A 14,810-nucleotide genomic window follows, 5' to 3' on the forward strand; every position below is an offset into this window, starting at 1 on the left:
CAGAATTTATACTGAATTCAAGTATTTACTGTGCCATAGTTAGGACCCTACCAAATTCACAGTCCATTTTGGTCAATTTCACAGTCAGAGGATTTTAAAAATCGTAAATTTCATGATTTCAGCGATTTAAATCTGAAATTTCACAGTGTTATAATTGTAGGGACCTGACCAAAAAGGAGTTGGGGGGGGTTGCAGTACTGCTATGCTTACTTATGCGCTGCTGCTGGCAGCGGCGCTGCCTCCAGAGCTGGGCAGCCGGAGAGCGGCAGCTGCTGGCCAGATCCCAGCTCTGAAGGCAGAGCTGCCACCAGCAGCAGCTCAGAAGTAAGGATGGCATGGTATGGTATTGTCACCCTTACTTCTGTGCTGCTGCCTGCAGAGCTGGGCCCTCAGTCAGCAGCCACCACTCTCTGGCCACCCACCTCTGAAGGCAGCGCAGCGGTAAGGGTGGCAATACTGCAACCCTCCTAAGATAACCTTGCGGCCCCCCTGCAACTCCCTTTTGGGTCAGAACCCCCAATTTGAGACACTCTGGTCTCCCCCACAAGAAATCTGAATAGTATAGGGTAAAAACACCAGATTTCAAAAGATTTCAAAAGACCAGATTTCATGGTCCATGATGCATTTTTCACAGCCATGAATTTGGTAGGGCCCTAGCCATAGTGTTAGCTTTATCCTGGTGTTTCTTATATTTTCCTTGCAGCAATATTTTGGTAGTATTTCTTATGTGTAATAGAAATTGCAATAAAACAGTGCAGTGAATGCTGATTTTTTTCCATATGGCCAGCATATAAATGAGTCAGCTCATAAAGATAGCATGTGCTGTTATATTCACATGTATGATGTCTGATCATTTGAAGGGGGGGAAGTCTCTGGGGAGGTTCTGTGTCTCCTGCCATAAAAATGAACAGACAACAGAATTGAGCCAACTTTCAATTTGGTGCATTCTGAGGCTCTCTCAGGAGTGCCTCCCAAACATGTATAATATTTGGGGATTCACTTGTGTGTTGCACACTAGGACAGACACCACTGCTAAGGAATATTGAGAGAAGAAATAAAGATTCTGCTTGCAACAAATAAGAGTGAGTTAATTGAACCAATCTCACAAAATGGGCTATGGGCTATTAAGATATCGGCTATTACTTGTATCCAATCTTTCTTTAGCTTAGATCGTTTGTCCTTCCATAAATGTAGTGCATATTTAATAGTAACATATTTCAGTTAATCTTAATGTAGTTACCACCCTGGAAAAATAGTTCTCTCTAGGAACAATGTCAGACTGGTGAATATCACCGTATACATGGAACAAAACAGCCAAATGAGAATAGACGACAAAAAAGAGCCAGTAGTAAGAGTAGGATAACAAAGGTATAGAAAACATATAACTACTTACTGCAGCACTTTTTCCTGGAAAGTTGAAGAAGGCATCAGGACCATATTTATGAGGCATGTGTTTTAATACAGACAATAATTTTCCAGCATGTGGTGGCTATTAAAAGAAATTATCACAAATATCAAACATTTGTATATTATTCTGATACATATTATAAAAAAGGACGCATTTTGACACATTTCTCATCTTTCCACAGACAAACACTAGGCTACCACATTACTCAGGAGAGTAATAGTCAAGGAACAGTATCAACTCAAAATTCATCTTAGATACCAACAGCCTAGTTCTAACTTTTCCTTTTCCAGCTAACTTTTCCTATTGAATTCAAGTGGCAATAATCTCCAAATAAAACCTGAGAGCTTACATCAATTTAATATATCAAGTGTTATAGTTATGGTTGCAGGCCAACAGTTGTAAGACTGTTTTTTCACTTGCCTATAACTTTCCAGAGGCCTGAAACTTTTAATGATTGGTCTTTCCCTGAGGTGGGAAGTAAAGAAATTCCTTTAAACTCCCTCAGAGTTATAGAGGAGGGGGCGGGGGGAGAAAAAATCATGTTTTTCTTGCTTTCAGAAGAAACTTCAAACTGTTTGAGCCTAGGAAACAAAAAATAATAAACTTCAAACTTCATATGAAACCACTCACTGAAAACTAATCACTGTGCCATCTTAAAAAGGTATTTCAAAAATAAAAGCTCAAAGCAAATCAAAATGGTTCACACATGTTAACAGAAAATAATGGGGGGGGAGTACAGATCACAGTTTAAATTGACTGTCTGCAGCACTGTGGAACTGCACAAAAAGTTGGATAACTAGTGCTGCAGATAGTTGAGTTTAAGATTTAGAGAGCTGTGCAATTTCCTAGCAATGCAGCTATGTTTTTCTCCTCCTTCTCGCCTCTGTATTTGTTCTTTAAGAAGAAAATTAAATGCAAACAAGAGAGTCAGAAAATAAAAACATTAACATTACAAAGAGTACCTTAACTCACCCACACTGAACATATGCAATATTTTTAACTACATTAGCCTTAAATTTATACCTTGATACACAGTATTTTCTATGTGATCAATTTGCAGTTTTTGTTTAAAAATTGAAATTTTAACTGAATATTAGCATAGGTTTTTATATTTAATAGGCATTTGTTTTTAATCAGTAAGAAACCAGATCTGTGAAGCCTTTTCTCTACATTGAGCAGGTTATGTTAGGGGCCACCAAAGCAGGATTACAAATATGTTTTCAATGTGCTTAGAACAATTCTTAAAGCAATTGCTTCTGCTGTCAAAGTAGCAGTTCTGATGTTTAGATTCCACCTGGAGGAGGAAGTATATCTGGTAGCATCAGTATCATATGAGGAGAAAAAAAGCTAACTTTCAGGAGGGAGGTTGTCAGGGGTGTTCTGTTCTCCTATTCCACTCCAGGTGGAAACAGTAAAAAATTTATGCTAGGACTTTTCACTTGGATTTCACTTTGAAATCAAGCAGCAAGTGGTATTACAAGACTGCCTTAAATTCAGATCTTTCTACAAATTCCTACTTCGCTAACCAAATCAGTTTCTGCAATATTTACCCAAAGGAAAAAACAAAGTGAGAAAAGACACTCTTTGGGTTGTGTATGTGGGACGTAGTTTTTAATTTACCTTTTTTAAATGTCTACTTTTTTTTTTTTAAATCCTCTGCTTTTTTTTCCCCCCCTTGGTTTCATAGAATCATAGAATATCAGGGTTGGAAGGGACCTCAGGACATCATCTAGTCCAACCTCCTGCTCAAAAGCAGGACCAATCCCCAATTAAATCATTCCAGCCAGGGCTTTGTCAAGCCTGACCTTAAAAACTTCTAAGGAAGGAGATTCTACCGCCTCCCTAGGTAATGCATTCCAGTGTTTCACCACCCTCCTAGTGAAAAAGTTTTTCCTAATATCCAACCTAAACCTCCCCCACTGCAACTTGAGACCATTACTCCTTGTCCTGTCCTCTTCTACCACTGAGAATAGTCTAGAACCATCCTCTCTGGAACCACCTCTCAGGTAGTTGAAAGCAGCTATCAAATCCCCCCTCATTCTTCTCTTCTGCAGACTAAATGTAACTGGAGTTATAAAAAGAAAAACAGGTACCTACTATCATCAAATTATTTCCGGGTATATAAAGAAGACAAGTGCGACCTGTTTGTCAGGGGGAAACCGGAGGCACTAAGTATCAGTATTTCTAGAGCGACCAAACGTAAATCTAATAGGTAACTTACTCACACTTCTACACCATCTATTTTATTACTAATATGCAAGAAGACATCTATTGATAATACTACTGCGGGGATCCCTACATCTTTGATAGCTTTCACATATGGTTATTAAAAATGTTTCTAAAATAGCCCTTTTTGTTTGGAAAGATTAGGAGACAGTATAACCAACATTAAGACAACAAAGTTGTTTACCCATTTTCCTTTTTCTCCTTGGAGTTTGCTGAAGAACAATTTTAGCTCCCGGACCGTCAAATTATAGCTAGCCAGCACTCCCAACATATCAACTAAGAGATCTGAAGGAAAAAATATTAAAATGATATACATGCAGCTCTGTACATAATGCTTATTCTTTTATTTTGTCAATAAAAGTGCTGTGTTAAGGTTTTATATAAAGACAGTCATATTTAGCTCAAATAAATGTATTGCCATCTAAAGTCATACCTGCAATCATATTGTCAGTTTTATCAATTCTCTGTAGCACTTGTTCAACAAGCCCTACTTCTGTGCAGACTTGTAGATTCCGTATACTCTTCTTCAGGATTGCTGTAAACATGCTCCACACCTCAGCCTGGCAAGTGATGTCACATTTATCCAACAAGTCTACCATGCAGATAATACTCTCTCCTTCTTGGATAATAAAGTTCATTTCCAGATCAAAATGGCCCCCTACAAGCTTTAAGGAAAAAAAGGCAAAGCATTAGTAACAATCATTTCCAAATATCATTCTACATTTAGGTCTTGCTGTGCACGTTCCCAAGGATGTGTGCTGAAACAATTACAGAGGTTGTGGGGCTGGATTTAGATTAGATTAGGGAAGAGGAATTAGATGGTGGCAAACCGTGAATCCAATTGCTACTTCTGTTATGGATTCACTGTGTAACTTTGATGAAGACACTTGACATTTCTGTGTTTCAGTTTGCCCATCTGTAAAAGCACTTCCCAAATAGATAAGAGAACAGCTGCTGTGAAGAGCTGACCTACCTCACCGAAGTGTTCCTCTTTACAAACGTTTAGCTGCACTTCGGGTATATTAGATGAAAAGTGGATTGAAGCATCAACTGCAATTTTACTTCGTAAGTAAAGGTATGAGGTTGGGGAGGTTATTTGTTCAAATTATAGCACAAAACAGTTGTATCTGAGTGAATGTTAATGATCATTTAAAAAGTGAAGGAACAGTAGCACTGGTTGGAGCCCAACATTAACGATTATGTCTCCTCCTACAGATCTGCTAATGCACTTAAATCCAGAAAAGCAACACTTCAGAACTTTCTGTCATGGACTTTGCTTGAACAGAAACTGGTGAGTATACCACATTAGGTGGTTTCTGATGTGCACAAGGCAACAGCTACAAAGAAATCAAACCTCATCTTCACTTGTGACCTGAACTAGAACTTAATTCTCTTGAGATTAACATACTAACCTACCAGTCTCACCAGGCCCTCATATTTCAAGACTTTTCTGCAAGTTAGATGAATATGAATACAGTACTGTGACATCTTAGATGTAAATTCAAGTTTGTGTTACATTTCCTTCCATTTACAGAAAGATTTTCTAAAAACGAAAAAAAAAAATTTTTGGTGAATTCTGTTTCTTTAGATCTTTCAGGTATTTAGGTGGATGTCACAAGGCACTTTTCCCCTTCCTTCCTCCTCCCCTCATCTACCTTCCTAAGAAAATAATGTCTCGATTTCAATTTGGGTCACATATGAGAAAGTCAAATATCTTGATATGTTTGGGGAAGGGGAGTGAGTAAATCTGAAGAGTTACATGTGGATATTTTCAAAACTAACTAAACAAGTGAATTATATTATTTGGACAGGTTTGATCAGTCACTTAGAATGACAGCTTAACAGTATCCAATTAGAAATTCAGTTGATTTCCTTCCTAAAGTTATACTGTGACAGAAGTCACCCCCTAAAATACTTATTCTCTCTTGCCATCCCATAAGCCCCTACAGCTCCATTCACTAGATCAAGTATGTCCAACAGAACAGAATTGTTGCCCTTAAATATTGTAAGTCAAACACTCAAATCACTGTAGAATATCCAAAAGGTCCTAAATTTTGTTTCCAGGTTGGAAGCTGCACCTTTCAACATTCTGAACATAAAGCAGTGATGTCAAATACCATAAGAAATTGAGAAAGTTAGCAGAGGTGATTGAGGTTGTACTAAGAAATGGAGAGTTTCTGAATGACCATTTAAAAAAATGTATATTTCCCTTCCATTTTCACTTTTTCTGAATTGCAATAATTTAAGTAATTAAAGGAACATCGAAGAGTATTATCTAGTAAAGTCACAGGATTGCGAGTCAAGAGATATGAATTCTATTCCCAGCTTTGCCACCAACTTTCTCTCATCTTTATCAAGTAACTCAGTTTCTATCCCTCAGTTTCCCCCTTCTGCAAAATGAGGTTCATGTCTATCTTAATCCATTAGTGGTTGCCAAGTGCTTTGAGATCCTTGGGTGGAATGGGCTAAAGTAGTAACATCACAAAATGCATTTTTAAAAAAACTCAGAGAAAAAAAAGCCTGAAGACAACTGGATCAAAAACAAGAAAGCAACTCTCAAATTACTATTTATTTTACATTGAATGCAAGCATATCACCCACCCTAATAGACTGATTGAGGCCTTCCTCAAAAGGACAGTCTTGCAAATGAAACTTGACTAAGAAAGTAAAAGTAATTCGTGGTGCAAATACAATGGCTATACGTTTGCTGTCAGCTAAGAGTCACACCATACTTTTTAATTTAATTAGGTATATAGTTTAACTAACCAATCAAGAGCTATCACATCAGAACTGTACAGGTCAACATTTAGTTGTAAATAAGATGACCCCACCTTCACCCTATCATTTTTACCATCAACCCTTCATTTCTGGCTACACACATCATTAACAGTAATCACCCATCCAGGAAGCTATCAAATTAATTTTCCAATCTAACCAGCGAAAACAAATATTTCAGCAGGTGTTACATTAAAAGTATATATCTAGTGCAGTCACTATGTTTTAAACATTTCTGTTTTAAGTAATACCTTTTGACAAAAAAATTGACAGAAAAAGCAGTATACACAAAGTGGACTATATTTGATGTACTCTATGCATGCATACTCATTAGATACACATAAGCACACACACTCTACAGTATGTCATATTAACCCTTTCTAATAGTGATTTGGAACTGATCAACCTTCAAAACACAAATTTGTTTCCGACGACAGGGATCATAATCCAGGCCCATGTACTGGCTAGTTATTATCTGAGCTGCAGTAATGGCTGTGCACAGCAAAATGTAATCTTCCCAAATGTCACAGTAAGTTATGAATATCTGAGCAGCTTAATGCACCTTACTAGCCATGAAGTGTGAGAATGTAATCTTATTACTTTTTTATGGTTGTATTTTTTTGAATAATGTAGCCTTTGAACTGATGTATAGTCTTTCCCTGCACTTTAGCATGATTTGGTCTCCTGTGTCATACAGTACATTTTTCAAAACTCTCCAATTCAACGTATTTTAAGTCTTAGGCTGAACTTCATAAACATTCTTTATAGCAACCCACAGGGTGGCATAACATTTTCTTTCTATAGGGTGTAGTATAATGTATAAGCATACAGCAATGATTTTAAAGCATAGTGTTCTAAGTATTCTAATACATCTTCACAAATTTTACATTATGTCTTTAACATCTGCCAGTTATATTTACTTTCAGAAAAAAAGTCATAACATCAATAGCTGGAGCTCTTCAGTAAGCACACGGAATTTCTGCATTTGGTACTCTGAGACTAGGTAGAACGTATACACTCTTCAATTCCAAGCCAACACAAACAGTCAAGCCCTAAGTATGTTTCTCTCTTTCCTAACCTTTCTAGAACTCAGCAGATTAGGAGTGAACTGTGCATATTAAGGTTTCCCTGCATTAGCAAAGCCTAGAAATGCAGAGACAATAAAACAAATTTAAAGATGGGAATGAAATGACTGCTAGGAATTTTCCATCTGACTTAAGATGGAAGGAGGATTCACAAGATATAGGAAGAGCTGCTGGGGCTTGTTTATTTGGTGCAGCTACTGCCCTTAGATATAGTCATTTTCAGACTTAACACATTCAGAGCTACCTCCTAATTATATACAGTAGCTACCAAACTCTGCCCTACTAGAAGATCAAGATTTAAGGACCTGGAATCATAATTACAGGGCAGCTGTATATGCCACTAATGAAAACATTTAAGAAACTTCAGGTAAATGGGGAGCTACTTTCCATGCACGGTGTAGCAAAAGTAACTAAATTAAGTCTGAGACCATGTCAGGGTTCCCTCCCCACTCTGAACTCTAGGGTACAGATGTGAGGACCCACATGAAAGACCCGCCCCCAGCTTGTTTCTACCATCTTAGGTTAAAAACTTCCCCAAGGCACAAATCCTTCCTTGTCCTTGGATGGGTACTGCTGCCACCACCAAGTGAGTTAGACAAAGATTCGGGAAAGGGACCACTTGGGACCACTGGACCGCACAAGCAGCCAAAGAAAAAGCTGCTAGGGATGCAGAAGAGGCTGCCCACAAGAGAGCCGTGGAGGCAAAAACACCCAGAGAAGAGGCTGCCCATGAGAGAGCTATGGAGGCCCAGCAGCATGCTCAGGAGGAGAAGGAAAGAGAGAGGAAGCATGTCCGTCCTGGCTGTTATGGAGTTGAAGAGACAAAACCCTTCAGCTGCTGACTCCATTTCCCCAAAAATCCACAAATGGGAGCAACTTTGTCCACAGTATGATGAATCCAGTGATAATGCTGAATATTTTCTCACCTTTGAGAGACTGTGCACCCTTCATGCAATTCCTGACGATGACATGACGACCACATTGGTAGCAAAATTGACTGGAAGAGCTCTGGACATATTCAACAAGATGCCTATTGAGGATGCTTCTAACTATGGTAAATTTAAGGATTTGGTTTTGAAACAATTTCAAATTACACCTGAAACTTACATAGTAAAATTTAGAGCCCTTAAGAGAGGGGCTGGACTAAGTAATGTGGCTTATGTAAACCAGTTATGTAAACTTATGTTAGATAAATGGGTCAAAGGCAGGGATGTAACTAGCTTTAAAGGAATGTGTGATTTGGTTTTCCAGGAGCAGTTCCTGACTATGACCAATGATGATGTAAAACATTGTTTATGGGATAAGAAAATGGACTCAGCAGAAAGTCTTGCTTCTTATGCTGATCAATATGACCAGGCGGAGCAAATCAGAACAAAACGGGCGGAGGTAGCAGAGAGGAACAACCCTGGTCGCAGTTGGAGAGGATACCAGAAGGGACACCCCGAGACCACACCCTACCACCGGAGGCAGCCCAAGGCCTCAGCTACACCCCAAGGAAAACCCAAGACACCTTATCGCCCCACCACACCATTCTCCAGCAAACCACCCCACCCCAGTGACCAGTCAGCTGGGGCATGTAAAGGCCAACTGCCCCCAAAAACCCAATAGATTACAGTTCATTGCACCAGGGTCACACCAAAGGACCTCATGCCCAGATGCCTCCCAAATACCCTCAGAGCGAAGGGAAACTGTGAATGTGGGTGGGAAAAAGGTTATCGCATGGAGGGACACTAGAGCACAAAAGTGTCAGCTATCCACCAATCCTTAGTGGACCCCAACTTAATCAACCCGGACGTTCAAGTGACAATTCAACCCTTCAAGTCAAACTCTTTTGACTTGCCTACAGCCAAGTTGCCTGTCCAGTACCAGGGCTGGTCAGGAATGTGGACTTTTGCAGTCTATGATGATTATCCCATTCCCATGCTGCTGCGGGAAGACATAGCCAACCATGTGAAGCTAGCCAACAGGGTGGGAATGGTCACCCGCAGCCAGGCTAAGCAAGCTTTCATACCTATCCCTGTTCCTGAGCCTTCTACCAGGGCCCCGTCTGTGTTACCAGAGACCCAGACTGAGGTGGTGAACAGCAGTAGTGGATCCAGTTGCAGAGACCAAGCCAGAGCCAGGCCCAGAACTGGAACTGGCAGAGCAACCAACACCAGAGCCATTGCCAGCACTGAATCCAGCACTTGCAACCCCATCTACATCTCCGATACAAGAGGGCACCACCGAGCCTGCACTGGCAGCAGCAGATGACCCTACACAAGAGGCTCAGCCAGAGCCTGAAATACTCCATAGTGCACCAGCGGAGAGCGGTTCACAGTCAATGGAAACAGCCCCATCCCCTACATCGCTTCCAGAGGGACCAAGCCCAAGTCCACAATCCAATGGGGAACTGATGTCTCCAGCATCAACAGAACAGTTCCAGACCGAACAGGAAGCAGATGAAAGCCTCCAAAGAGCTTGGACGGCGGCATGGAGCAACCCACTGCCTCTCCGCTCTTCTAATCGATCCCGGTTTGTTGTATAAAAGTCCTCTTTCTACAAGGAAACTCTTTCTGGTGGGCACCAGGAAAACTGGCATCCTCAGAGACGGTTGGTAGTTCCAACTAAGTACTGGGTCAAGCTCTTGAATTTAGCCCACGATCATCCTAGTGGCTATGCTGGAGTGAACAGGATCAAAGACTGTTTGGGGAAGTCCTTCCACTGGAAGGGAATGGGCAAGGACATTTCTATCTATGTCTGGTCCTGTGAGGTGTGCCGAAGAGTGGGAAAACTCTAAGACCAGGTCAAAGACTCTCTACAGCCACTCCCCATCATTGAGGTTCCATTTCGGTGAGTAGCTGTGGATATTCTGGATCCTTTTCCAAAAAATACATCCTGCCTTTCATGGATTTTGCCACCCGATGGCCGAAGCAGTAGCTCTAAGCAACACCAGAGCTAAAAGTGTGTGCCAGGCCTTAACAGACATTTTTGCCAGGGTAGGTTGGCCCTCTGACATCCTTACGGATTCGGGAATTAATTTCCTGGTAGGAACCATGAAAAGCCTTTGGGAAGCTCATGGGGTGAACCACTTGGTTGCCACCCCTTACCACCATCAAACAAATGGCCTGGTGGAGAAGTTTAATGGAACTTTGGGGGCCATGATACATAAATTCATAAATGAGCACCCCAGTGATTGGGACCTAGTGTGGCAGCAGTTGCTCTTTTCCTACAGAGCTGTACCACAGCCCAGTTTAGGGTTTTCACCATTTGAACTTGTGTATGGCCGCGACGTTAAGGGACCATTATAGTTGTTGAAACAACAGTGGGAGGGTTTTACACCTTCTCCGGTAATTAACATTCTGGACTTTGTAAACAACAAAATACCCTCCGAACCTCTTTAGCTCTTCCTAGAGAAAACCTAAAAGATGCTCAGGAAGAGCAAAAAGCCTGGTGTGATAAACATGCCAGAGAGCATTCCTTCAAATTAGGGAACCAGGTCATGGTCTTGAAGGCGCTCCAGGCCCATAAGATGGAAACATCATGGGAAGGGCCATTCACAGTCCAAGAGTGCCTGGGAGCTGTTAACTGTCTCATAGCACCCCCCATCTCAAACCTAAAGCCTAAGGTGTACCATGTTAATTCTCTAAAGCCCTTTTATTCCAGAGAATTAAAGGTTTGTCAGTTTCAGTCCAGGGAGGAGATGACGCTGAGTGGACTGAAGGTCTCTACTCAGAAGGAAAAAGTGACTGGCGTGGAAGAGGTGAACCTCCCAATGACCCTCGGACGTATGCAGCGACAGCAGATCAAAGAGCGTGCACTAGCTTCACACCGATGTTCTCAGCCACCCCAGGATGGACCGAACGGGCATACCACTCCATTGACACAGGTAATGCTCACCCAATTAGAGCCCAACCTTACCGGGTGTCTCCTCAAGCCAAAACTGCTATAGAACGGGAGATCCAGGACATGCTACAGATGGGTGTAATCCGCCCCTCTAACAGTGCATGGGCATCTCCAATGGTTCTAATTCCCAAACCAGATGGGGAGATACGCTTTTGCGTGGACTACCGTAAGCTAAATGCTGTAACTCACCCAGACAACTATCCAATGCCACACACAGATGGAGCTATTGGAGAAACTGGGACATGCCCAGTTCATCTCTACCTTAGACTTAACCAAGGGGTACTGGCAAGTACCACTGGATGAATCCGCCAAGGAAAGGTATGGACTGTATGAATTCAATGTGCTCCCTTTCGGGCTGTGAAATGCACCCGTCACTTTCCAAAAACTTGTAGATCGTCTCCTAGTGGGATTGGGAGAATCTGCAGTCGACTACCTTGACGATTTGGCCCTCTTTTTGGATTCATGGGCAGAACACCTGGAGCATCTGCAAAAAGTCTTCGAGCGCCTAAGGGAGGTTAAGCCTAAGGGAGGTTAACTGTTAAGGCTAAAAGTGTCAAATAGGCCTAAACAGAGTGACTTACCTTGAACACCAGGTGGGTCAAAGATCAACCAACCCCCTACATGCCAAAGTGAATGCTATCCAAAACTGGCCTGTCCCAAAGTCAAAGAAACAGGTCCAATCCTTAGGCTTGGCCAGATATTACAGACGATTTGTACTGCACTACAGCCAAACCGCCGCCACACTGACAGACCTAACCAAAAATAAACAGCCAAATGCAGTTCAGTAGACTGAAGAATATCAGAATGCCTTTAACCAGCTTAAAGCAACGCTCATGTCTGACCCTGTGCTAAGAGCCCCAGACTTTGACAAACCTTTCCTAGTAACCACAGATGCGTCCGAGCGTGGTGTGGGAGCAGTTTTAATGCAGGAAGGACCAGATCAAGAATTCCATGCTGTCATGTTTCTCAGCAAAAAACTATCTGAGAGGGAAAGCCACCGGTCAATCAGTGAAAAGGAATGTTATGACATTGTGTACACTCTGGAAAAGCTACGCCCATACATTTTGGGACAGAGTTTCCACCTGCAAACCGACCATGCTGCTCTGAAGTGGCTTCATACTGTTAAGGACAATAACAAAAAACTACCTTGGTGGAGTTTAGCTCTCCAAGATTTTGATTTTGAAATACAACACATTTCAGGAGCTTCTAATAAGGTGGCTGATGCACTCTCCCATGCAAGTTTCCCAGAATCAACTGGTTAAAATCGTCCTTGAAATGTGGAAATTGTTAGATTTTATATAATCAGTAGTATATCTAGAGGTGTATGTGTCTTATTAACTCTGTTTTCTCCTATAGCTCCAGGAGGAAATCACAGCCAGTGTGGTACAGGCTGTCCAGCACAATCTGTGATTTGGGGGGGGCGTGTCATAACCATACAGCTAAGGGTAGCCTAGAATTCCTCCTTACCTGTAAGGGGTTAAGAAGCTCAAATAACCTGGTTGGTACCTGACCAAAAGGACCATTGGGGAAAGAAGATACTTTCAAATCTGCGGGGGAGACTTTGTTTGTGCTCTTTGTTTTGTGTGTTCTCTGGAGAAGCAAAGAAGCATCAGGTCAGAAAACTCCTTCTCCTAAAATCATCCTAAAATGAGTCTCAATATTGCAAAAAGAGTAAGTAAATAAGGCAAGGCGCGTTAGGTTATCTTTTGTTTTTAGCTTGTGAATTTTCCCTGTGCTAAGAGAGAGGTTTATCCCTGTTTTTTTGTAACTTTAAAGTTTTTGTAACTTTGAAGTTTGATGGAGCTGGTGTGTTAAAAATACAGTGTATACTCCCGAGGGCATTCTGTGGCAAAAATTAAAAATTCTGTGCAAAAAAAATTCTGTGCACAATATTTTAAGATTCTACAAAATTCTACAAACTGTATTTGTCAAATAAATGTGGAGGCTCAAGCATGGCATTGGGGAGCACAGGCCACTGACTGCACAGAGGTGGGAGATCACTGTGCAGCTTCCCCCTGGGACACAGACTCAGCGGTGAGGCTACACCCAATCCTGCCACAGTGCAAGGACCGGGCCTGCCACAGAAATACCCCAGAGCCCTGCCCCTCTGTGCCAGGTGTGGGCAGGCAGGCTCAGGAAGGCAAGATTCAAGTGTGGAGGGGCTTAATGTGAAGGGATCCAGGTGTGGGTTGAAAGGGTTCTGTGTGGGCCAATCTGGGTGCAAACAGCTCAGTGGGGGATCTGGATGCAAGGAGAGGGGGAATCTGGATGCACAGGGACTTGTTGGGGGGGTTCTGGATGCGTCAATGGGACTCTGCCGGGGGATCCAGGTGAAAGTAGTTGGGGCTCAGCAGGAGGAAAGTCTGGGTGTGGGGGGGGGAGATAGAGCTTGGCAGGGGGGTTCAGTGGTGGGGTCTAGATGCTGAGGGAGTGGGGCTCAGTGTGATGGGGATCCAGGTGCATCTGGTTGGGGCTTGGTATGGTGGGGATCCAGGTGGCTCAGCGGGGTGGTGCAGGGGGAGTGGGGCTCATTGGAGGGGTTTCTGAGTGCAGGGGGATGAGGCTTGGCAGGAGAGTCTGGATGCATGGGGGTTGGGCAAATGGGGGAGAAGCTCCCTGTACAGTGATCCCTCCCATGGCAGCTGAGGAGCGACAGGTGCAGGAAGCACAGGGGTGGGGGGTGAGGTGGAGCGTTTGCAGAGCTTCCCATAGCCAGCAGAGAAATCTGGGGGTGGGTCTGACACAGCTCTGGATGCCCTGCAGGGGAAGAGGAAGTCCCGTCCTCCCCTGCCCAGTCAGGACTAGCAGCTGAGCCTGGCGCAGGTAGGAGCCACCAGCCGGGTCTTCCCAAGTCCTGCCTCCTGTCCCACAGTGATTTACCTCTCTACTGGCTGCGCTGGGTACCCAAAACATACGGGGGGGGGGTCACATGACCGTTCTTGAGGCTTCCTTTGGCTTCCCCATCAGAAAGTTATTTTTCTGCGGAGAAGCAAAGAAATCTGAGGGGAACATAAATTCTGTGCATGCACAGTGACGCCGAATTCCCCCCAGGAGTAAGTGTAGCAACACACATCCTGCGTACTGCCTGTCCAGGATGCCAGGTATGTACTCAGCAGCTAGCCAGTGCCACAACTTGCACCTTTACAGCTACACTAGCTTTAGTGCACTAGCTAGCTAACAGAACTAACTAGCTGGATCAGTATGACTTCTCATTCTGGGAATTACACCCCAGCTCAAGTATAGACATACCCCAAGGCTACTTCTACACTGGAACCAGGAGAATAATTGGCAGCTCATATAGAAAAGCTTTTGTCTAGCTAGCTCACTAAAACAGCAGTGAAGATGCAGCAACATGGCTGTACAAGCCCACCTAACCCCCCCAACCCAGGTATGTACTTGCATTGTTAGCTTGTGTCAACGCCTGCACCGCT

The 14,810-nt window shown here is 42.8% G+C and overlaps 1 protein-coding gene across 1 annotated transcript in view; it reads right to left on the reverse strand.

Moving 5' to 3' along the window:
* The window catches only part of LRBA (LPS responsive beige-like anchor protein), a 560,210-nt gene that overhangs the window by 486,965 nt on the left and 58,435 nt on the right, over positions 1–14,810 (reverse strand). Inside the window, exons 3-5 of the mRNA XM_084626698.1 lie at positions 4,068–4,299; positions 3,819–3,919; positions 1,394–1,489 (exon numbers count right to left, since the gene is read on the reverse strand). Of these exons, the coding sequence (XP_084482824.1) occupies positions 1,394–1,489; positions 3,819–3,919; positions 4,068–4,299 (429 nt within the window). The remainder of the gene's footprint in view (positions 1–1,393; positions 1,490–3,818; positions 3,920–4,067; positions 4,300–14,810) is intronic.

Source organism: Lepidochelys olivacea (genome assembly GCF_965140295.1).
Source record: "Lepidochelys olivacea isolate rLepOli2 genome assembly, chromosome: 4".
In the NCBI taxonomy this organism is placed as follows: Eukaryota; Metazoa; Chordata; order Testudines; family Cheloniidae; genus Lepidochelys; species Lepidochelys olivacea.